The 26,300-nt window shown below is 30.8% G+C and overlaps 1 protein-coding gene and 1 long non-coding RNA gene across 2 annotated transcripts in view; one reads left to right on the top strand and one right to left on the bottom strand.

Moving 5' to 3' along the window:
* LOC145247314 (mucin-2-like) overlaps positions 1-21,896 on the top strand; it is a 109,262-nt gene extending 87,366 nt beyond the window's left edge. Inside the window, exons 32-42 of the mRNA XM_080108950.1 lie at positions 1,975-2,088; positions 3,701-3,798; positions 6,013-6,108; positions 6,780-7,002; positions 9,148-9,449; positions 10,904-11,207; positions 13,954-14,060; positions 16,299-16,409; positions 18,037-18,085; positions 20,185-20,375; positions 21,459-21,896. Of these exons, the coding sequence (XP_079965076.1) occupies positions 1,975-2,088; positions 3,701-3,798; positions 6,013-6,108; positions 6,780-7,002; positions 9,148-9,449; positions 10,904-11,207; positions 13,954-14,060; positions 16,299-16,409; positions 18,037-18,085; positions 20,185-20,375; positions 21,459-21,767 (1,904 nt within the window). The 3' untranslated portion in view covers positions 21,768-21,896. The remainder of the gene's footprint in view (positions 1-1,974; positions 2,089-3,700; positions 3,799-6,012; positions 6,109-6,779; positions 7,003-9,147; positions 9,450-10,903; positions 11,208-13,953; positions 14,061-16,298; positions 16,410-18,036; positions 18,086-20,184; positions 20,376-21,458) is intronic.
* Positions 3,605-9,431, bottom strand: LOC145247318 (uncharacterized). The gene is made up of 3 exons (XR_013863241.1): positions 9,368-9,431; positions 4,325-4,394; positions 3,605-3,742 (listed from the first exon to the last, which is right to left on the bottom strand). It is a non-coding gene; the product is annotated as an uncharacterized LOC145247318 (long non-coding RNA).
* Positions 21,897-26,300: the final 4,404 nt, after the last annotated feature.

The raw sequence follows: 26,300 nt of genomic DNA, 5'->3' as shown, positions 1-26,300 counted from the left end.
CTGTTATCCAGCTCTGGTGAAAAGCAATGTAATGGCAGCATTATTTGAGTGACCTATCATTATTACATCAAAATTATCTTCTCTAAATTGTTCTCAACATTAGAGAAATAAAAAATCTCATTGTACATATGCGGGGAATTTAGAATAAGATGCTCATTTTTAGCTGGGTCTTTGGACATGTTCCAATCAGCCAACCATTCTCATATGACTTTTACAAACCTTGATGCTGCTATCAGGTCCTGCTTAGCAGTTGTTCAGACTCTGACAAACAATGCAAATATAAGTAATATTTACTTATCCCATTGCTCATACATATTCTCTATGCTCTGAACCTGCAACACATGTTTTTATCGATTGCATTGGGACATTAATGTTTTGTTTCCTAAGTCATTATATCTGATTTTTATGTTTAATACCCACTTACATGTTTTTCATTTCCCTTTAAGTTTCTTTCAACAAACTATTTATGTGAGAATAGATGTATAAATCCAACTATTTCTTCATTATTGTCCCTTGCTGTTTCTGACAAATCATGTGTTATCCCTGATAACGCAACATGCAAAATGATGGCTTCGTGTTACCTAAACACATGCGCACTAAAAACGTAAAATCAGGATATCAAATATTCATTCGCTTTACTATAGCAATACAAACTCTAATAACTTTATTACAACTAGATAAATATCATCCAAAGGGTCTAGTTTAGCTCAAATTGGCCAGTTGATTGCTTTTATTATTTTATTATATATTTATTATAAACTAGACGGACTACCTGGTTTCGCACAGGATTAAATGAGGGATTCTACGTCTGCACCCAGCTCATAACGTGATATTATATTTTTTTCATTCTTACCTTTTAATTTTTACCATTCATAAATTCAATTTTGGGGGTGGGACTCATTAATTGACTGAGAAAGGTAAAGTAAAGTGAAATTAATCGAAATGAATTTCAGTTAATTTATAGTCTTAAACCACCATTCACCATGTCACTCACTGTTGCCATATCAGAGCACTCTTTCTTGTTTTGACGGCGTTCAAAACTGCCTTCCAGTCTAGTAGGCAATGTCCATGTTCTTTTCTCTTCCTTATAACTTCTTTCTCATATAAGAGACATTGTGAGTCTAACTCTGCCCTATCGTTATCTCCACGGCAAGTGTTTGACTGAGATTCAGTCTATGGTATCCTCTGTAAAATATTCAACAGTCAACAATTTTCTCCACTCTCTATCTGTGCCTAAAATTAAATATGAATTCTATAAGCCAAGTTTCTTTCCTATAATTGCCTGCTACAATACACTACACTGTAGGACTGCTTTCCAGCTGACTGCAACATGGTCGACTTCAAGTCCAATATAAACAAGTTCTTGTTAAGCCATCCTCTTAAATAATCAAATTCTACCCAATTTCCACTATTACTGATTATTATGGTGCTATCTCCCTAACAACCTGACACTTATTAACACTTTTCCTCAAGTAGCATCTAGGCTTTTATAAGCGATGACTCCCTTGTCAAAAAAGTCAATGGATCTATTGATAACATCTTATTTGATTTTGAAACAATTAATTTTCAAATAGTTAAAATAGAATATTTAAGCAATCAATGACAATTATTATTTGTATTTCATATTTGGTGGTCAGACCATTTCATTTGTAAGGTGTAGAAGATGATAACGGCTAAAAAAAAACAAGAAGCTAGGACAGTAAACATATTAACTTACAAACGATTAATATTCATGCTATTATCGCTCATCATAAAAAAGATGGATAAATCCTGATTTTGTCCGGGTTTTATAACAAAAGGATTCAAATTAGTGACAATTTACGCATTGATCTATCTAAATAAAAGTGATATGACGTCGCTTTCATTATTTTGCATGATACATTAGGTGACATCTCCACATGCATATGACAAAAAATAATAAAAATTTGACAAACACGTTTATTTATTTATTTTTATTTATTTATTTATTTTCAGAGTGCAAGTTTCCATACATCGAAACAAATTGTAAGAAAAATTGCAAGGAGGAATGTCACTCAATTGCACACCTAAACGAATGTGACCCAACAGAAAACCATGAATGCAAACCCGGTAAGACTCAATGTGGTGTTAAAGTGTTATTCTCCTCTTCTTAATATAATACATTTAGTAAGAAAGACTGTACTAATTGCCTACCCAATTATGTGTATATCTTTGTTGTTATAAAATCGAAAAATAGAAATTTGATAGCCCACTGATCATAAAACTGTAATGGAGATTAATATCATTGGCACAGCTCGAAGAGATTATGTTTTATTAGTCTCAAATCATAGTGGAATCAGAGGAAATAATAAAGGCCGAAACTGACCAAAAGAAACTTTTCATCAACAAATATAAGGCTCCATGGACAGATGTTATTCATGCATACATTCGTTAGAAATGTCAGTTTTGTTGGACCTATAACACTAACAAGTTACTGACAACACAACTCATTCTGGGAGAATGGAAACAGAAACATCACAAAAGGGAAGTAAGATTGTCCTATTGTCCATACAAAAACACACTTATTCATGCTTGAGCAGGAAACACTTCAGTACACGATTTTTCATGTTCCCTAAACAGTAAGATATTTTATGACAGAATTAGTGTTAATCTTGTTTTCATGTGACAAAGATATTACAATGTTGGCACCGTGAAGGAATTGTTTGATAAGGGTGAAATTTATAATGTCTGTTTTGAAGATAGTGAGCCTATACTAAAAAATATAATATCAATAAGCACAATAAACTAAACAAAACTTTTCTATGTAGTGAATAGAATTTATCGATGTTTATTCATAAAATATACACACGTGAAAAAATCAATCTACAAATGATTTGAATGCAAAAAAGAATCCATTAAATATGTGAAAAGATTATGAAAATTAAACCTAAAAACCTTTTACGAAAATAGAGTAGGCATTAAATAACCAAAATCTGATTGATATGCCATAAAACAAAATAATAAATCAATCAATCCTTTACTTCAACAGTACTCAATACACGAGTAGAGTTTAATAATTGCTATGTTGGTGACAAGTATTTCATGATTGAATTATGGAAAATTCTGCTAATATATAAGATCTACCTTATTAAATAGACACCAGAAATAAGGCATTCTTAACAGTATCATTCTTACGGATGAATCAAATATGAAATTAGATTTTTATATTTACGGATGTTCCAAATAGCCTATAATTTTCTTCTATCTCTCCTGAACACTAACACAGTCTAATAATGTTAAACCAGCAATTACAATGGGTTTATATGCATAGAATATAAAATATAAATTTAAATAAATAATACTAAATCAAGTGTCCATGAATGTGTTAGATAAAATGGCAGGGGAAATAAAACTGTATAGATAAGAAGGAACAACGAGCAAAACAGTATGAAAAGGAAGAGGTAAAAAGGAAGAGGTGAAAAAGACTAGAATAGAACATCGAGAGTAAATGTATAACTGTGAGATTGGTATTACTAGATTGAAATTGTGTTCAGGGGAGTTGGATAAATGTGTGAACTGATAAGTTATTAGGCTTTTCTTGTAATTTAAAAAGGATTTCTTCCATACTTTCATTGTTGTATGATTTCTTTCCTTTAAATGTAGAATCTAATTTACAATTGTCTTTTGTGAAAATTAATATTTCCAAATCTCTAATTGCTTTCTTTTTTATAATTCTTGAAAGGTTGTGATTTGGCACCTGGTTTTGCTGAAGACACCGACGGACCTGTAAAGATATCCAGATGTCATTGTTTCGATGAAGTTAACAATGTTTCAAGAGCGGTAAATCAAAATAAAATAAATTATTTGTCCTTTTACTAATTATTAGGACTATGACAAGAGAATATTCTTTTTTATTATTTTGACTCTCGAGTATATATCAGTTAATATCTTATATGTTTTTAAATAGAGTGATGTAGTTCTTGACTGATTAACTGTGTCTAACTGTGTCGGATATATACTCGAGAGTCAAAATAATGAAAAGAATATTCTCTTGTCATAGCCCTACTTATATACATACATAAAAAACTAGCATTAATACCCGGTGTTGTGTGAATGAGTTTTTAAAAGTGTGCATAATATACCTAGTTAAAAATAAAACATTAATTCAAGCACATAAATGAAGAAAGGAAGGAGAAATGTTCAAGCAACAAAAACATCCTGAATTGCAATAGTGTTTACTTTCTATTAATAATACTTGAAATGGATTGAACACATAAATAGTATTGTCTGATATAGATATTTAAAACTGGATTCATAATGGTATCTATGGTACCTAGTATCATAAATTGAAAACAATAACACTCACCTTTACAAGGATGTAAGGGATTGCAGCTTAGATGTCAACTTTTTTAATATTCCAAATATCTGTAAAAGAACTTTTAGCTCGGAAAATTAACAATAATTTAGGAAAAAATAAAAGTTTGTTTTATTTCTTATCAAATAATCTTCAAAGTTACAAGTGTCGAAATATTTACCCAAAAATGGAAAGTGAACACAGACACAAATTAAAATGTAAATTTACTGTACAATTTTGCAAGAGAAAATCAGTTTATTATGTATGTTTCACATAAATGATTAGCCTCATTGAAATTTAAGAAAAGGATTCAAAAAGTTTTATGTAACTTATAAAAGATTTATATAATATATCTGGCTAAAGTGCAAACGAGAAAAGAAAAGATAAAATAGTCCAGCAACAAAAATTTACAGAATTGCAATAGTGTCAGCTGACTAAGAATACTTAAAATGGATTGAACATGTGAACAATTGTAGCCTGATCTTTGCTATGAGTAAGTTAGACAAAAGCCTTTTTGTCTTTGATAACATGATTCATGCTAATAAGTCTAATCAAAAGCAATATATATGAAAAATAAATTAATAACAGAATTAATGGAATACAACATATTTCTATATTTACAAAGTAAAGTGGTTAAAATGTTGTTGGCTACTAATGAAGGTATGACTTCAATGATTTTGACAATCGTTTTTATAACCACAGTTATAACAATCAACCAATCAGAAGCTTCAAAAGTTATTATAAAAATGTCGAATTTTGGATTCAATCAGTTCACTGTCGGCCTCTGTCTTGAAATGACTCAAGATTGGGACTGCATTGATTTTTCGCCACCATCTTTGTTACTAGGAATTACTCAACACTCGAAATCGTGATTGTGTTGATTCTTTGCCGCTTTGATTTAATGCCACCATCTTTCTTTGTTCAATATAATGTCTCAACAATAGGTTATGGGCCTAGCATTTCCACTCTGTTCAATATATGTTAAGTATGTGTGACATCTATATAAAAAGTTATAGAAATTTCTTTCATTTCCCCCAACCACTCGAATGGACATGTCTCTTTTGATCGGTTTCTGTGAGTGATTGTTGCTTACTGAGTTTTGTGGCAATGTTGAATTTTATTTATCTAAAAAAAAAACCGATTTCACTAGCTGTAATTTTTTTTCCTACATGAAAAAAACTGACCTTGTGTCTAACTTTGCTCTCATGGAGAGGCAAGTAAATAGGAAATATTTACTTTCAGATAGGATCAAAATGTAGTATCTGTTTTAGCCACAGTCAGATGAAAAGAAATCATTCTCGATTAGAGCAGTTTTTATTTTTGTCCCTTCCAGAGTGTGCGTATTTTGATGGATATCTCCCACATTAAAAATAGACTTTGCCATGATGGAGAGGAACAAATTGAATTAAAGTTTAGTCTACCATAGGTGCAAGAAGGACAGATGGATAAATACCTTTCCAATGATATTTGCAAACATGATGACCTAGCCCTGACAGTATTTGGCTCACTGTCGTTCTAACTACTACATCATTGTCATGTAAACATCTAAGTAATTTTGAAATAATATATTGGTTTAATTTCCATATTTAATGATTAATAATCGATCTTAATATATAACAACTTTAAACAGTAAATTATTGTTGCTTACATCTGTAAAAATTATAATTTTACTTTTAATTCTCGACAAATTACAATTTTAGGCTTATGAAAAATGGGTACGAGGCTGTGACCAATGTGAATGTGTCAACAATACAGTTACTTGTGTGAATCCCTGTGGTATTCTTTCATGTCCACCGGTAAGTAACTATATATTCTTTTATTGTAAATAGATAAAACTAAATTTAAAATAAATATCAACTAACTGAATTAAATCTGATGAATCAATCAAGGGAAAACAGATATATTTTTAAGTGATAATATGGACTATAATAATAATAGTTAAAATGTTCGCTAATGGGCTGGAAGACTCGGGTTCAATTCTCAGAAGACTTAAATAATGGTACTTTATGTTTATATGCTAAATACTGAGGATTATAAAGTGAAGCTTTTCTTTTAACCAGTTATTATTGATGTAAATCTATTTGTAGCAAAAGAAATATAATGTTAAAATTCATGAAATAAAAATGTAACTAAACTAAATTTATCTTGCTATGAAATACTTCAATTTAACATTTTTGAATATGTTCTATTTAAAATTTTGATAGATCGATCACAATGATCCAAAATCTTTTTAATTGGCTACTACATCAAGATGTAAGGGAAGGTGTCACTCTTCATTATTTTTTATTCATTATTTTCAGTCTTCTCATCACATTCATCATCATTTAGCTATCAATATATCCAACACATTAACTCTTATCCTTGAATATCTTTTAGCCTTGTTAAGTGATGACTCATTGTAAAAAAAACTATCATACAATTTAACAAAACTGTATGATTTCATTTACTTGTTGTTTTAATATTCTAGAATTTAGAATTAGTGACCCCAGCTGGAAAATGCTGTCCGGAATGCCGACCTCCAGGAAGCACAGTGTCTCCTTCAGTTCCATCACCTGAACTAACAACGTCAAGTTCCACAACAGGAGAGATAACAAGTACACTGATGACAACCTCCCAACAACTGACTACAGAATCAACAACAGTTGAAACGTCTACAACAATGTTTACCACTGGACAAACAACGGTTTCAGGTAAACATATTTTTAATTTAGCAATTAGACGAATATAACATACTAGTATTGGAAACAGTGATGAAATTATTTACATGCAGGAGATGAAAAAAAATTATGCCGGAAAATCTTTACTGTAGTAGTAGAAATGGTGAACTGGAGCTGGTGTCTGGCAGGGAAAATGATGAGTGTGATTTGATAGATTCACAACAAAAGAGAGTTCGTTTTTGTTTGGCATACAGAACATCAGTGTGAGAGAAACACTTGCCCACTACAAAATAATTCACTATGGAAAATAAAATGCGATTTGCATAGGCAAATCTTATTTCTGAAACACCTGGAGTTTGTCAGTTGAAGATATGAGTGTGATTCATCATATTCACAATGAAAAAGTGTCCATTTTTTTTATTTGACATTGCAAGAAATCAGTGCGAGATAAAGTGCGCACTGCAAAAACGAATTCATTAATATTTTCCACAGATAAAATAAACAGTTTCTGGTGGGATCAGAACCTGAGCTTTGCATTATAAACTGAACTTAATTTAACTGAGTAGAAGGTAAAACATGAAAATAAACAACTAAAAGTGAAGATGTTGAGACTGATACAATTTACATAGGCATATGTGAATCTTATTAATGAAATACCTGTATAAAGAAGTTTAGTGACTATAAAAGAAAAAGAACTTGATTGGCAGAAAAAAAAATTAAAGTTTGCAAAAGAGGTTGGCCATTATTGGTGGTGCTGCTCGTGACAATTGTGGCGTGTATGTGGTCTTTTTTGTTTTAAGTGTTTAATCGGCTAAATCCTATTTTAGTCATTCACATTATTTCGAGTGAAATAGTATTTTGCCTTTCTAGTTTCAACTCACACTTTTAAGAAAGCTCAAAGATTGAGGGAAAATATTTAAAAGCTATAGTCTAAAAGATATTTTCTTTTTGCTTTTATTTTTATCTGATGTGAATTTCTATATTTTTATATATAAAGATTGTTCTGTTCATTTAACTCTGACTCTGCCCGTTAACTTAAACAGTCACCGTATTGTTTATATGTTATAGCTCCTCTTTTCTAATTTCTACATCAGCGTAATTTATCTCTTCTCCAAATTCCACTGCGACAATATTCCTGTAACCCCACATCTATCTGGTTTGTAGTTTCTTAGAAAAATCAACATCTTTCTCAAAAACAATTGTTAGTTTTCAAATATTTGTAAAAACTGTTTTAAAGAAAATAACTACGTTTGTTTATTCTGTTTTTGTTTTAACAAAATTTCCGAGATCATAATTTCATAAATATTGAAATATTTTTTTAATTAAAATAAAAAACAAATGATTAATTTATTATTTATGAGCAATCCCTACTCGGTATTGTGCAAGAGTCGTTTTTACTTTCATTAAGAATTTATGTAACTGAAATATGATTTTTGTCTATGAAACAAACATGGTATTTCAATTCCAAATAGATGTAAAACAATGTATGTATTTTCTTTAAAAAAAAGGGAAAAAGTTAACAATTTACTTCTTGCCTCACATTCTGGCAAAATAAAAAGTAAACCACGATTTAAAAATAAGAAATAATACAGAGAGTATTTTGTTTTCTCAGATGGAAACTGAACTTAGAATCTTAGTAAGCTGGCATCTATTTGGCCATGATGCCATATTATTAACACAGAAATTGTAAAACATGCTATAAAAACTTTACTGTATAAGTACATCAAATGATATAATATTGAGAGGACTAACTTTTTTAAAATTGAAAGGAATAAGTAGTGAAATTTAGAAAATTTACTCTAATTTCAGTGTTATTCACCATGTCACTGGTATTAGGAAGAGGACAGTAGAGTTAGCTACTCCACCACCTGCTATGAGATTAGTAATTAAAACAAAAACTGTTGATCGGATTAAATATGAAATTTAAAATTTTGTTTTTTTTAACAAAATAGACCAATACTTAATAAAACTAACTGATTTTACAGTTTTAAGTATGCAATGTTTGCTAACAAAGCTATTTAAGAAAAAAAAAAATCAGCTTTACTTTATACATAAAATTTCGTTTCAGATTCATAATTCTGTGATCACATCGGCCTTACTATTCATAAATGAGTTAATGATAGAAATAAATATTCATAACTTTTTCTAAAGCTAAATCAATATCTTTTCACATTACAGAATGTATTCAGACTGATTGGATGTCTGCTGGGAATCCTGTCCGGATTGAAGACAGCCAAATCAAGGGTTTCCCAATCGGTCAAGGTACTCCATCAGATGCAAGGGTCAACCGAGTTGGCTGGGTAGTTCCAGTAAGTGATGTTATACGGCCCTATTTGATTGTCAATTTAGCAGAAGACAACGAAGATGCAGTTGAAGTTCTTAGTCAAGAATTACTCACCAATGCTTTACGATATACCGTCCATGTTAAGAATAAGAGCAGTGATCCCTGGCAATTGGTTCCTGGAAATATAGACGATGATGTAAGTACAAAAAACGCACACCAACACATATGTATATATATATATATATTGATACAAATAAATTATGAGTGATTATGCTTCTTGAATAAAAGCAAACAAAATATGAGTCCTTAACATTGCATTCATTTATATTTTCTTCTACATATACTGTCAGATTCTTATCCTTATATTATATCTCACATACGTGCACACATACATCTATTATTATACTAACTACGAATTAATCAACGTTTTCTTTTTCCTATATATTTTAATGACAAAAAATACATTCTAAAACATACTTTAGTTCTTGGGTTGTGTTATGATCGAAAAAAATTATAATTAACTGAACAAATCACCCATCTCTCTCTTAGATATCTATGTATTTTATTGCCTTCTCTCACTTTATATTAATTCAATCACTTTCTAATATTTCTTAATGTCTATGTGAGCATTTAGAAAGAGAATGATTAAATCCTATTCAGCTCCGGAGCTGCTCAGCTGTGGACGTTATGGGTGCACATATAAACATGCACACATACATACATTATATATAAGGGATGCCCCACAAGAAATATGAAATTTAACACAATAATTTTCACTTACATATGCAATTGTTGGAAATAGAAAACAGTTATTAATAAGAGAAGTATTTTTAAAACAGAAAAAAACCCCATAAATATTAAATGCCAATGCACTTTTTAGTGGTGCGTTTCAACCTGGTACAGAAAACCAAGTTGCTGTAATCATCACAAAAATGCATGAAAATTCATGATTATTATCCATCATTCTTATTCATGTATGATCCAATTTGTGATCATTTCAGACTGAGGCTTTGTCATCCTGAAAAATGTTCCTTATTTATATTTATAAAAGGTTTAAGCAAAATCAAAACTGATGGAAGACAGAGGAAGTTTATTCAACATGATCTTCATTCTAAATAAATAAGACTTTCTTTCTCTCACTCACTCTTTGATCCATGTGAGGCCATATTTGTTTCTATTACTTTTCACAGTCTAGTAATTCTAACCTCTAGTTCAAAAGTTGACTCTGACTAAACTTCTATTTCCTGCCTTTTTCAACTAATCGCTTTATATACTAATAGGTTTATTCATTGAAAACTTTTTCTTTGTGACCTCTCTCCTCCATAATTGAAATTCATGTAACAGTAAACTCCAAATCCATTACATTGAAATCTGGATGTTTTTTAAGTAAATTATTTGGATTCATTAAAGTAAGGAGTATTTGTTATTAATCAGAGCAGCAGTGTCCTTAGATGTAGGGGTCATTGTTTTATTTTGTTGTCATCTCTTAAAATACACTTGTATCAAAATTAATTAATATTTGGTAAAATACAATTATAATAACTATATAATGTTAGCTTAAATCTAAATTTGCTGTTTTTTATGAGGCACCCTACAGATCATAAATTACAGATACTTTATGACTGATATGTTAAACTTTTTTCTTTTCAGTACCATGCACCAAGTTTTCTCCACAAGTTTCCACGTGAAACTTTCATCAGGGCCATCAAAATTACTTTACTTGAACCGTTGATCTCAACTCAAAAGTTTTACACTGTTCAACTGATCCTGAATGCCTGTGTCAAATACAAAATGACCACATCATTTAGCCAAGGATCATCAGGAACACCCACGACATCACCAATTAAATGTAAATCAGATGAGATCTACGATGTATGCCGTTGTACGCCCACATGTAAGAATATACTTTCAGGAGACAATTGTGTAGTCAACCCCAGCCGTATTGATAACAAAGGTAAGTCGACATTGTCATTCCAAATAATTTTATGTATTCTAATTTTAAAACAAGAACAAATACTTCTGTTCGTTGCAGAATTTTCTAAGATATCTCTCTTGGAGATATATCAGATTTATTTCCCTTGGACTTATTCTGGCCAATATAAGGAGGTATGTGTTTTCCGTTTGGAAGTTCAGAAAATTCATTGCATGCATGTATGGAATTTAGGATTTTAATCTCTTTCTGGTGGACTTTTACAGATGAGTGATCTGGAGAATTCTTTGAGCAGATCAATCCAAAAAACATCTTTGAATTCCTGAAAAATTTAACAGTACAAAAAATATGAATACTCCATCTGCTTTTTACAAGCTGGCTGTTCCTCTAAAACGACGGTAACAAAATCAAATCTTTCCAAGTGAATTGTTTTCAGAATAGGTTTATTTACTTGTAAAATGAAGTGAATTTCGTAGTTCTTGTTTGTAGAGCATTAGAAAATAAAATTGAAAGAAAACGTATTAAAAGCCCACAAGAAAGAAATAAATAATATATGTATGCAAATAATACAAAAACGTTTTACAAGCAAAGTATGCTTACAGCTTAAATTAAAGACCACTTTATCTAATACTGCTCTGATAATGATGATACTCGTAATGTCTGGATGTGATGGCTCTGTAAATGCATCCAATTTGTATGAAGACAACTTCAAAAACAGATCAAGATTTGGCTTTTCGATAAACTTAAGTGTCTTGCTCAATACAAATGGGGTTGAAGATAATAAAAGTTAATTTATCAATACAATAGACAAAGAGATATAATTTACTTTAAGAGACAAGGGCAGTAATCTATTAATATAATTTACTTTTATACTCTCTACTGAACGGTATGATTACAAAGAATGGTTATTCTATTTTAATTTTTGACCGATATTAAATGGCCAACTGAGGGTGAAATGGCGCAAAACAAACCAAACAATCCATTTATATTTTCTGCTCTCCTCCTCTATATTCTTCATAACCTGTTGTTCACTCTTATTTGTTAGTAAATTCGAGCTTACAGCAGTTATGCCCATAGTGCCATGTTACATGGGAGTGAATATTGAAGATGCAGAGGAATGATAAGAGTATAGTTCATTGGATTCATGTTATATGCCTTGATAACAGAGTTAATTCTTTCTTTTTTTTATTTTACATGTAAGTCACCACTTATCAAGGCCCAGAAGCCACTCGGGGATAAGGGTTATTGCGTGTACAGCAATCAATGGGATAGTATTGTAGCAATCATTAGTATTGGAAATTTGATAAAGTGTCTTACTTAAAGGGGCTGTTCATCAGAAATTTGTTTGTGTTGGACTTGAAGACATCCAAGTTGTAGTCAGGTGGGAAACAGGCAGATGCAAGAGAGTTCCACTGGTGTGCACTTCTAAGAAAGCAGCTTTGTTCATGGAATCTACATTTTGGTTTTGACACAATTACAGAGTGGGGAAAATTTTTGGCAGTGGTTTCAGCTAGACAGGTGTTTATCATGAAAGATTGGCAAGAGGGGGACCAGGGATTGGAGCTTAGACGATCACTTGCCATGGAAGTCATGATAAAATAAAGACAGGCACACAATGTCTCTTCTGTGGGAGAGAGGTTGCAGGGAAGAGAAAAGGGCATCACCCACAAAGCCTATTTTGTACTCTGTCAAGGCAGGATAGGCTGTTTTTAGCAGCTCCTGCCCAGATGTGGCAGCAGTACTCCATCCTTGGACGTACTTGGCTTTTATATAGATGCATCAGCAGTGAGATATCTTCTGGAGTCGTAGAAGGATCCTATCATTTTTCCAGCGACCTTGACAACAGACTTAATGTATGTGTTCCATTTCAGGTCAGGAGTAAAGGTCAATCCCAGAAGCCATGGAGCCTCCCATAGACGAGAGACATTCATTTCAATTGATCCCAGATGGGGATCAGAGCGTTGATGATGTAAAGATAGGAGCTTGGCTTTGGATGCATTAAAAGTAACCAGCCACCCTTTCCCCCACTGTACCATGCGCTCAAGATCAGAGGAGAGAGAATCTGAGAGAACTTTGTCATTTACGGCCTTAGATGTGTTGCCGTAGATGGTCGTGTCATCAGCATAGATGTCAACGAATGATTTAAGTATGTGTTTAAGGAGATCATTGATGTAGATCAGGAAAAGAGTTGGGTCCAGGATGGACCCCTGAGGGACTTCAGCATTAATACTGAGGGCCTCTGATTTCTGCCCATCAACCACTACTCTTATGAGCCTATCAGAAAGAAATGATTTAATAATTGAGAAAACATTTCCAGCTCCCTGCTATTAAGATTGAAGATGCTCAAACTGAAATCAGTTCTGCATTGCAACCACCTACGGCGATATGGGCATGTTGAACAAAGTTAGATAAACAGACATACACTCATCTCAATAGAGGAAAAGGAAGGCCTTGGAATAATTCAAAAATGACCTCTAGCAATGGCATCTCAAAACTAATGTAAATTACAACAGATTTTCATAAAGTCAGTTCATGTTGTCATGACCAACATGCAACCCATATCTGATGTAAATAGATATGTTAAGCTAAGAAGAAGAACAATAAAAAACGGAATATTATCTCTTCTAATTTTATTTAAGAAATTTAAAAAAGTGTATTTAGAACACACAAATCTGTTTTGATGAGGGAAAAATAAAACTGATCATAAAATTATGAAGAAATATGAAATAAATTTTGTACAATAAGATAACAAATCATTTTTTTTTTTCAGGTTATTGTTGCCAATGTCCTAATGGTATGGTCTACAATTCAACTGGACATTGTATGCCAAATGAAACCTGCGTCTGTACTGATGAAAAAGGACAGTACCCAAACAAGGTTAGAATTACTTATCATCAAGTAGAATAATATATGTTATATCTTTATTTCAACCTATATTTTCCAACATATTTTAATCACATAAAATACATATTAAAATATTCTTTGGTATTGGAATTGAGTTATGCTTGAAAATAAAAAAACAATTATACATGCCATCCCTCGCTGTATGTTGTGTGATCCCCTTAATTATTTTCTACAATGGTCATCATTCTTTTTTTTTTCATCCTTTTTTCATGGCAAACAAAGCACAGTGCCGCAAGACTCAAGAGACTACTATTTGGACCAAATTTACAGAGATATTATGTAGGGAATTGGGCAACGAGATGACTGTCCACATAACACTTAAACCTCTGCATGTCAGTAGAATTAGGGAAGCAGGGGGCTGGGAGGGAATTCCAAAGTCTAGCAATTCAAGGGAAGAAGTTATTTAAGCAGAAGGCTTTCCGGCCTCTAGAGATCTCTACAGTGTGGGGGTGGGATCTTGCTGCTTTTTGAGTTTGGAGGCATTTACATCGAGGGAACACCAGTGGTTTGAGTTCGTCCAAGCACCTTCATTAAAGTACTTGTAAAACAGGCACAAGTATGCCATTTATTTTTTGTTTGTTTCTTTATTTATTTATTCAGAGTCAAAGTTAATAAAACTAACTATAGAACAGAAGATTACAATAGTCTATTATAAAGAATAGAGACTATCACCACAAGTATTAAAACTATTTAACTCATAGCTGAAAAAAAAGAGAGAGGAGAGAGGGAGATAAACAAATAGAAAGAGACTATGATAAATGTATTTTTGAAATGAGGATTAATAATTATTTTTTGTATTATTTGGACTATTATTCTCATCTTGGTTGTTTTTCCACAACGTTTCGGCCGATGTAACATCCGGCCATCTTCAGGTGTATTCACACTGGAGATGGTCGGAGGTTGCATCGACCGAAACGTTGTGGAAAAACAAACAAGATGAAAATAATGGTCCAAATAATACAAAAAAGAAAGAGATTAATTTGGAATTTTTTTCTATTTTAACGTTTGAATTTAACTAATATTGCAAACTCACTTTTCCTGATTCAAACAATTTTAATCAAGCGCAATGGGTGCATATTTGTCTAGTAAACGTATAACTAATGTTTATACTAAGGGTTGTAATTTAGAATATAACAACAGAAGCAGCTTATTTGAAGTACTATATAAAAGTGAGAATCGTTTGTGTTTTCTTGATGTAAAGTTGTAACATACAGTAATTGTAATATAGCAACATTTTTGATAACTATGATGCAAATGGTGATTTTTTTTAAAGAGAAATACACTTTATTCTCATATAAAATGACAGTTTATTTTTCAATCCAGGAATGAGTTTTTTTAATATAATATTTATCTATTTAATTTTGTATGAAATGAGTACTTATGCATCTATCATAATATGAGAGGTGTACGTCTACTTGACGGCAGTCTATTCTATATTATATCTAGGAATATAGAATTTTCTTGGAATAATTTCCTTTCGATACAGATTTTCCTTAGAAGCATATTTTTAGTTGTTTTTACTCACCACAAACAAAGTATATTGCCACTGAAGCATAAGTGACTACTATGATAGAACCCAGATTTATAGGGGTAGGGGCAACTTCGGAGAGAAGTAGGCTAGTAAGATGTTTATTCGCATTACATTCAAATATCTGCATATTGGTGCTATTGTAGAAAGAAGCAGGAGGAGAATTACAAAGCTAGGCGGTCTATTGAAGCAAGCTATCAAAGTAGAAAATCTTCCAGCATGTAGAGACCTCTGCATCTAGGCGGATGCGGGGATATTTTCGTTAGTATGTACAAATGCAGTAAGTTTATTGGAGTACATTCTATGGAACTACTGATAAAACAAATACAGGGATATAATCCTGGGGCGATATGGCAAGCTGAAATTTAGCAAACAGTGTTGAACCTATTTGACTATATTTATCTTCTTTTTATAAAGAGTTCTTAAGGGAGCAAAACACTCTACACATTTTTTTCATCTTTGAATTTACTCAGTTTTGAACCATTATGTATTTTAATTTTTTGAAATGTGAGCCGAAGAAAGTATTTTACAAACCACCTAATATTTTATGAACATATTAAGTTAATTTCTGTTTAGATATTTGAAATACGATCTTAATATTATACAAAATCAATTAATCTTTTAAACTACGAATTTATTGATGTACTTGTGTATACTAAAGATGAATGTTTTCCCTTTTTCAGCCACATGAAAAATTCACAAAACCTGGCGAATATTGTGATCAGGAGTGTGTTTATAATTATAACTGTAAACTCGACTGTGTCAACATCTGTAAGATTATAACATGCACAGAGGTAAGAAATGTTTTTGTTTAAATTAAAAAATGCGAAAGTATATTTTTAATCACACATATATTGCTATTAAAACGGCTCATTATTATTGAAAGCAAGAATAAGCATGGTCTTTTGAAATACTGTAGTGGAAAGTAAAGACCCAAACTCTTCTATTTGTATGCCTAATTTGCATAACTATTTTTTAATTAGTTTATAAGAAATTTATGTTTGATGTTATTAATTTGTAATTTTATTGTTTTATTCCCATATATATATATATATATATATATATATATATATATATATATATATATATATATATATATATATATATATAAAATAAAAATTACAATTAAATTTACCAAAATGATCCAAGATGGTAAAATTAAAGTATATTATAAATATTAAAGAATTAATATTTATAAAGTTATCTCAGCCAGATGTAAAAGCTCGATAAAACCAAATAGGAAATAGAGCTTATAATACGAGCAAGCAGTTAATAAAACATGTAAAAAAACATTTTGAAATGAGTTAAAAACATATTTAATCTGAAAAGGAAACACTAGATAAGTGGATGGTTCTTAATCCGCGGAGTTTCAAAGAAATACTTTCCTTCTCATCAAAGGGTAGGAATTAGCAAAATGCGGAATCGGATTTTGCATGCAAAAGTATTTGATGAAACAACAAGTAAGTCAAAGATCTTACTTGAAAAGAAAAAAGTGAAGCAGAGGGAATATGGCGAAGAAAAACTATCCATTCATGTGTAATCACCTTTTTCTTCACCATATTCCCTCTGCTTCACTTTTTTTGTTTTCAAGTAAGATCTTTGACTTACTTGTTGTTTCATCAAATACTTTTGCATACAAAATCCGATTCCACATTTTGCTAATTCCTGCCCTCTGATGAGAAGGAAAATATTTCTTCGAAACTCTGCGGATTAAGGACCATCCACTTATCTAGTGTTTCCTTTTCAGATTAAATATGTTTTTAACTCATTTCAAAGTGTTTTTTAACATGTTTTATTAACTGTTTGCTCGTATATATATATATATATATATATATATATATATATATATATATATATATATATATATGCCCATTAAAGTTAAGAAACGTTACAGTGTAATTATTTAAATAAGGTAATTGGAAAATATGAAGTTTATTTAAGTATTACAAGTTTTAGAATAATATTATTTTATGTTTATTTAAAATCAGCTTATGGAGTTCGTTCTCCAATGATATCACTGCAATATGGGGAGCTGTGTATATTCCCATGCACGATTAGTACAGTGTAGTTATAATTGCTGTAAATGTCTTTTTGTACAAATATTTTATTGAAAATTAAATCGAAATCTCTATTGAATTTTTATAAAGTAATAAGTATTTATAAGGGCTGGAAAATGACGAGAATTTTTCTTATACTATTGTTGCAAGATGCAATGATAAGACTTTCTTTGTAATTCATGCTTCATAAAAATTAAATTAATGTTACAAGTTTTTAGCAACCCATCAAAAGAATTGCACGGACTATCACTGATCTATGAACCAGCAGGTAGCGATCACTATCTAAATATCAAACGATCAAATTAAAAACGTGTTATACTATTTTTCTTTTATTCATGTTATTACATTTTTTTACTGTTTCTAGGGTTTTGAAAAGATGATATATCCTGACAAATGCTGTTCTTGTGTTCCCAGTAAGTATTTTATTACATCATCCACAACAATATAAATTAAACGAATCACAAAACAATAGCAGTGGTTTTGTATCTAATTATTTCTTATGCTTTTACACACATTTAAAAAAAATCACATAATCAGTGATTTGTGATTAATCTGAAAAAGTGAAAATTTTTTATTTTATTCATTTTAAAATGAATTCTTCCAAAATAAAATTATCTTGCTCCAACAGGTATGACAGTACAATTTGAAATAAATACATTTCAGAAAGTGACATCTGTTTTATTCATGTGTAAAATATAAAAAAAGCTAACAATTATGTTAAGAAAACTATTTATTACTATAAAAGGAATGAAATTATTACAGTTTTAAATAGATAAAGAAAAAGACACATACTCGTTTATTTAAATAATATTTATGTAGTTGACAGTAATAATTTGCTTTATAAAAAAGGAAGAGTCATGTTTTTCTTAATATTAACAATGAGAGACATTAATACAAAAAGGAATATTATTATTAATAGTAACTTATATAGATTGATGTCGAAAGGTATTTCTACTGGGTTTGCTAGTAAATATATAAAAATATACATTATATGTATTTTGTTTAAAAAAATGGTAAGATTTTTAAAACTGTTTTAAACAAACGTTCATGCCTCTTTTAAAAAGTAATTCATCTTTATCTTTCTATCAATAAGTCTTCATTATGAATGGATATTTGTATAATTGTCATGCGTTTTGAGTAAAGGTACTTACATCTTAAATAAGCATCTCTATATTGTACAGAGTAACCTCATACCCAAAGTTCCACCCAAAGAGTCCTTAATAAAATATATAAAAAAAGAACTTATATAGAATATTCTACTCAAGCCCAGACACCAGTGGCTGAATATCAATATTGAAATATATAGGGTGACCTAAAAAATGCGACCATGGAATCATTAATAAAATGGACAATCCTTTCTGTTATCCAACTATAAACTTCAGTACTATATCTGACTTGTTCATGAAGTTTCAGTCTTTTATTGCTGTTCAATGATAAGCACACCTGGATATGATGTGCAAAATTGTCCATAACTTTGGCACTGCCATGATTTTAGTTGTGATAACCCTTATCAGTTCAGGAATAGTCTGAGGATATTTCGATAGGTATTATTTATGAGATAACTCCATAGATAAAAAAATTCTTGTGAATGGGGTTATGGTTCAGTGAATGTGAGATTCATTCATCATCACACCTTATGATGAGATGATCATCACAATGTTCCTAAATATCATTGAACAAGACAGGTAACGCTACGGTCACACCTTATCAATCATATCTAAAACATGTTAATACTGTACATGACAGAAATACATAGATGGATAAAAAGAAAAGTAAAATGTTAAACAGGTTCAGTAAGAATAATATTATAAGCAACCATTTTTTTTTACACATCTAGTTTTCACAAAGTCCAAGAATTTCAGAATACATTGTGATATAACAAAACCATCCCTCTCTTTCTCTTTTCTTTCTATCTCTATTTCTTCCTTACTCCTTTTTTTTCTCCCCTCTTTCTCTCTCTCTTCTCTACTTCTTTCCTCATTCTCCTATATTTTATTTATTTATACTCTAAATACAATCTAAGCTACAATGGATTGATGTAAATTTTACACTATTTCAGTCCTATCATTATTTCTCTGACAGGCTACCCTTTTATTTACCTCATTCACCTTTTCACCCAGTATCTAGAACTTTCATGTACTATAATATTATTGAATAAGCACGACTCCAACAACTAGGATCATAAGGACAGATTAATTAGGAATCGAGGCATGACATAAGAGATATTAAAAAAGATAGGATCTTTGAAGTTCACAGACAAATGTTGCAATTACTGTTCCAAAAGGAGAATAGTGATAAAAGCCAAGTGAAGATAAGGAAAGGTAAAAACTGAAAAAAGAAATAGGAAATTGAAATAAAAATTGGCAAAACAAAGTAAAGAAAAATGAGTTAGTTTAACTGAGAAGGGTTGCAAATGGCGAAGTTGGTTTATTTGCGTTTTTTAAAATAAATAGACCTGCATGAGTTTTAATCGAAAATATTTATTAAGTTTGAATTATTTTTTTTTTTACAGAATCAACAACATCACCGACCGTGCCAATGACAACAACACCAAACCCGTGCAATTGTCCAGCTGGAACATTTGCATGCCGTAACTGCAATCTTTGTATTCCAATGGATTTAAGATGTGACAACGTTGACAATTGCTCTGATAATTCTGATGAGCTTGACTGCAAATGTATTTTCAATGGCACGGAACATGATGTAAGTTCAAATACTTGCTTTATGATCGATATTACAACAATGATTTTTTTAGTAACTGATGGTCTGGCATCGCTTTTAGTTCATAAAAAAATCCAAGAATGAATTTGATAATCCTACTGCCACCAGATTTGTTTTCTTGTTAGTTAACAGATGGTTATGCATGTAGCACGTCATTAAATTGGTGATAGTCTACCTTTATTTTTATATTATATCTTATTTTGCTTAAATTTAAACATAGGCAAAGTCAAGTGGTAGTCATGGTGTTAAAATTTGGTCCATTTCTAGCAAGCACTGGTAATTTAAAGAAATGGTAGAACTGTAATTAATGGATTATGGGTCTGTTGATTAAGTGGAAATCGGATAGTCTGGCAAAATAGTTAATCTAGCAAGGCTTTGGAATCAAGGTTGCCAGAAAATTGATGTGGCATCTGTATTTAAAATAGAACGGTTATTTTATTTTAAGATTATGTCTTATTTTGCTTAAATTTAACAAAAGTTATAGTTTCACGAGCATATTCAAATGGTAGCCATGGTGTTAAATGCAAACATCTGTCTCGTCCTATCAAAAGAAAAAAAACATTGAATTACATTTAATTGCTGTTTAAGTTTCTAACAATATCTGTTGTTTAAAGAAATGATAGGTGATAATTAATAGGTTACAGGTGTGCTGATAAATTATTAAGTTGAAATAAGACGGTCTGGTAAAAAAGTTAATCTAGAACCAAGACTCCTGAATTCAGATATACATTACTGAAGAATTAAGTAATTTTAAAAAGTTAATAATTGTATTTTTCCCAAAAAAAACTTGGCTGTCTCTTCCCGACTTGTCGATTTTTAAATCTCCAACAAACTAACAGACACTTTGAATATTAAAAGACTTTAAAATAAAGAGATGGACTCAGATATTTATTAGTTATATGAGTCAGAGTCATATTATTTTTTTTAATCCTAGTAGTCATAATCAGAGTTTGATCTTATATGTTTCAACTCTGAAACTTCGTTTTTAAGCTGTGTTCTTTCTTTTACACTTAAAAGCGGGATATCTCAGACATTTTTTTTTCTTATTTCATTATTTCCTTTCAGAATAATCATCAATGGAATGTAAACGAATGTACAAAATGTCATTGCAAATCCGGAAAAGCTGATTGCAGCAAAAAATGCAGCATAACCTCTTGCCCTCTTGTAAGTTCCTTCTTTCTCCAATCCACTGTGAAAAATTTTCCCCACTCTATATCTGTGCCTAAATCAAAACGCGGATTTCATGAGCAAAGCTTCTTTCTTAGAACTGCACGCCTGTGGAACTCTGTTCCGTCTGCCTGCTTCCCTCCGGACTACAACTTGGATGTCTTCAAGTCTAATGTTAACAAATTCCTAATGAACCGCCCCCCCTAATTAAACACTTCATAAAATCTCCTCACTAACGTAATGTACTTGCAATAACCCTTATCCCTGAGTGGCTTCCGGGCCTTGATAAGTGGTGATCACTGTGTAAAAAAAAAAAAAAAAAAAAAGCAAAAATAACTTATTGCATAGCAAAAATTGTTCTCATTAGTAGCAGAATCAGCATCATTGTTCGGTTGACATGCCTCTTTCGGTAGCTTCCTTTTAGTTATCTTCTTAACTTGACAATTTAGAAAATATCGTACAGAACATTTATTCAGTCAATACATTATAAATATACATATCATATTCTGTTAAATATTTAACTAGAGGGACCTGTGGAAATTCCACAGGCGTCTCATTCATATGTAATATATTGATGTTGGCATTCTGTAGATGTTCAGCGTAAATGGAGACGTTCTGATATTATTGTAGCTTTTTTGTTAAAAATGCAAAAGTATTATCTAAACTAGCAGGAACACACAGCGTAGCCCGGTCATAAAGTATGCTTAAATATGATATTTTCATTATTGCGGATTTTGTATACATTATTATAAATTTAATGTTCTATCGAGTTTTATATATTATAAAGTTGTGATTTCAAAAATAAAAAATATATCTATATGAGTTGGGTGCGTCAGCTTGAATCGAAACCGAAACTAAAACATGAAAAAAAATATATGTATATATATATATATATATATATATATATATATATATATATATATATATATATATATAATTTGAGTTCCTTCAGCTATCATCAAAACCAAAACCAAAACTTATGAAGAATTCTTGATAAAATTATTTATACAAAAATAGATTACTGGAGTGCCATCAGCTATAATCGAAACTGAAACCAAAACTTATGAGGAAATTTTGGTAAAATTATTTATAAAAAAAATAGAAGATTTCAGTGCCATTAGCTATAATCGAAACCGAAACCAAAACTTATGACGAATTTTTGGTAAAATTATTTATAAAAAAAATAAATGATTTGAGTGCCATCAGCTTTAATTGAAACCAAAACCAAAACTTATTAAGAATTCTTGGTAAAATTATTTATTAGAATAAATGGAAGTCTATAACAATTAAACGATAGTCACTCAGATGTAAGTGTAACACACAAAATAAATAACACACACGCTATCCTATTAATGTATAGATTATCAAAAAATTTCCTTTGAATTCTATTTTAACCATTACCTTTATATTCATCTAATTCTATCTTAAAAATTCCTACACTATTAATGTTTTTAATCTGACCTAGAAATTGATTCCAATATGTCATTAGTTTTTCTCTGCGATTAATAACATGCATGGACAGACACGCGCACACACGCATACACGCCACACACATACATTTAGTTTATATACATACAAGGTGTTTGAGACAAATTTAATATTTTTTATAATCTTTTATTTCAGAACTAATTGAAGTATTTACTTGTGGTAAAGTTCAATGAGTGGATGTTTCTCTGTACTATTGTACTATTAGTGAATTTGAGAGTTAGACACCATGAACCACTTGAAAATGCCAAAATATTTAAAGAGATTGACATGCTTTATGATGATTCTGTGCTGGACATGTGGAAGCAGTGACTCGCAGGAAATATCATACTAGGCATTTTGACTGTGTTCACACAATTAAATTTTGTTGACAAACTGTCTAAAAAAGTACAGTAAGATCAAGGCAAGGCAATGCAAACTTGAAATAGCAACTTTGAAGAAAGTGTTAAATAAAATTTTTCACTAGTCCTTGTGCAAAAGTTACGAGAACCAACTATTCACCATCATGACTGAAGGAAACACTTTAGAAAAGCCATGAAACTCAACAAAACCACCTAGTCGAGTTTTTCTCAAATCCAAAAACATTTTCACAAAACTAGTTGCAGAGTATGCAAAACAACAATTGGCTAGCTTTCAGTCTACATAAAATCCCATACATGATGGAAACCAATTTCACTTCAACTGTGATAGTCTTCATGTGTGTTTACAGAGAAGTCTACATCATGCTGCCTCACATCTTCAAAAAGATTCAAACTTAATTCAGATGGCTATATTGAGTTGTTGTCCACTTTACTTCACCAGTCCGATACATATCCCCCCACAAATTGCCTGATTGCTACCCTCCCATGCACTATTATGAGTGGAGTGCAATTGAGAAAGACACCAAACCTACTGTTCACAACACCCAGGGCAGATTGATCTCCATGATCAAACTGGTGTTCATGTGTCTCTCGAAGGACATCGTGAAGGCCACATTCTCCAGGTTTAGGTTTAATATGGAGATCATGGTAGAGTTTCAGCATGGATCCTGGAGTAAACTGCATTGCGAAAAATATCCCCTAAGAGAAACACTTTTAATTTTGAGAATTCTGCAATTATTGGACAAAGTATGATGTTTTTCCTTCCTCTTCTAAAAAGTATCAAAATTGTCTTGACATCCTGTAAAAGTGAGTACTTAGAATAGCCAGCTTTAATATCTCTCTCTCTCTCTCTCTCTCTCTCTCTATCTCTCTCTATCTCTCTCCATCCCTTTTCTCTCTATATATCTATCTATCTCGACCCAAATAATATATCTAAAATACTAAATAGAAAACTATAAAACTATAAAGGTATTCATTATTCTGTCTTTTCTTTTGCAGGGTAAGATGTTAGATTTAAAGGAAAATAGTGATGAATGCTGCGAATGCGTTTCTGTTTGTAAGTATTTAGTCTCTTATTGGCCTATCTTTTATATCATGAATGTCATTATTATTAACATTTAAACATTTCATTATTTTTTATCATAAATGTGTAATAGTGACTAACTATTATTAAATATTATTATTCTTAACATAAATATTATCACGAATTTCCTCAAGTCAAGTGGTTGAATTGAATAATAATTACCATCTAGATTGCTCATAAAATCTTATGCTAGAAATGCTGTGTATAATCTTGTTGCAGAATTTTGTTATAAATAAATTGAATTACTGTTTATAGGTGCATACAATGCCCTATGATATTATTGTTGGAAAGAAAAATGATAATACAAATTTGATACAAACATTGGATTCCTCATAACATTTTGATTAAGAAAAATTGTGGTTGATCTTTGGTATAGGATTTTGTTTTAATAGTATATATAATAAATAATGGAAATGCTTTTCCACTTTACTGTAGTTTCATAGTTTTCAATGATTGTCAGAAATGATATGTCATGTGTGATTTTGTATCAAATAGGGTGAAATCAGAAGAGATGAGAGTTATATACTTATGTTTATTTATTTTTAGGTTTTAATTTATATATTTAAAATTAAAAATTGATAGTAGAGTACAGTGATTTTTAAAACCACAAGATGCTATGCAAATGAGATATGCGATGTTTACTGATAATGCCTTGCAATAATAGTATTTAAGACATTTATGTGAAAACATTTGCATCAAACATATTTATATTTTTGGATTTTCAAACCCAGACCCTAATGATAATATACTTTAGTCGGACTAGTTTATTTTTTGGTGTCTTTTTTCCTTCCATTACGTTATTAGCATGGATATATTTTATTTTAGTTCAGTTATTTTTTGAAAATTCTTATTCCAGCTAAAAAAACTATTAGAATGTAGACATTTTGTGTTACTCATCTAAATAGATTAAAGAAAAGTTTCAGGTGTAATTATATTGAGTTCTGTTCCTTAAGTTCTGTGAAAATAAATATATATTAAAAGGCCACTTGGCGTTGCCGGGTAATAAGATATGCATATGATATTTTAACATATGAAGATTTCGTATTTATTATCATAGAGTCAATTCTCTATCAATCATTATGTTGTTCCCAATATATAGTAGTGATTGCAAAAGTAAAAAAAAAAAAAACTGACTTTGGTGCCATCAGCGAGAATCGACACCAAAACAGATAGTATTCCAGCCTTGGGTATCAAGTTTGAAAAAGTTTGCTAGAAATGATGTTTAAATTTGAGTAACAAACAAATTCAGACTTTTAGTGTAATAATAGATATTAACTAATGTATCTAGCTTCAAGTGAGTTTGTACATGTTTCTCGCCTTTACATTAATTAAACATTATTATTTGTTTACATTAATTAAAGATCATTATTTGTTTACATTAATTAAACATTATTATTTGTTTACATTAATTAAACATTATTATTTGTTTACATTAATTAAACATTTTTGTTTTACTATTAATCTATTAGCATGAAGTACTAAAATTAACTTTTAAAAATTCCTATAGTGCATAAGTATAACTGGTTATTCATACGGATGGAGACAATAATGATTACTTTTATTTTACAGTTACGACCTCGACTGTTTCAACAACTCAAACCACTGAACCTGAACGCAATGTCAACTGTTCGATCGAAGGAGGAACTTTGAATGGAGAAGAGGAGTGTTTATCTGCTTGCGATATCAATTTTGAAAGTTGTAAGGAAATCAAATGTTATACAAAAGCGTTCACCAAAGAGGATATCAATGCTCGCATTACTGTTAGACCTCAGGCTAAAGTTGAGGCTGCTTTTGCTAACAGCGGTTCTGTAT

Source organism: Euprymna scolopes, chromosome 25, assembly GCF_053919585.1.
Source record: "Euprymna scolopes isolate OS-2025 chromosome 25, ASM5391958v1, whole genome shotgun sequence".
NCBI classification, from domain to species: domain Eukaryota; kingdom Metazoa; phylum Mollusca; class Cephalopoda; order Sepiida; family Sepiolidae; genus Euprymna; species Euprymna scolopes.
This window is presented reverse-complemented; position numbering and strand designations above follow the sequence as displayed.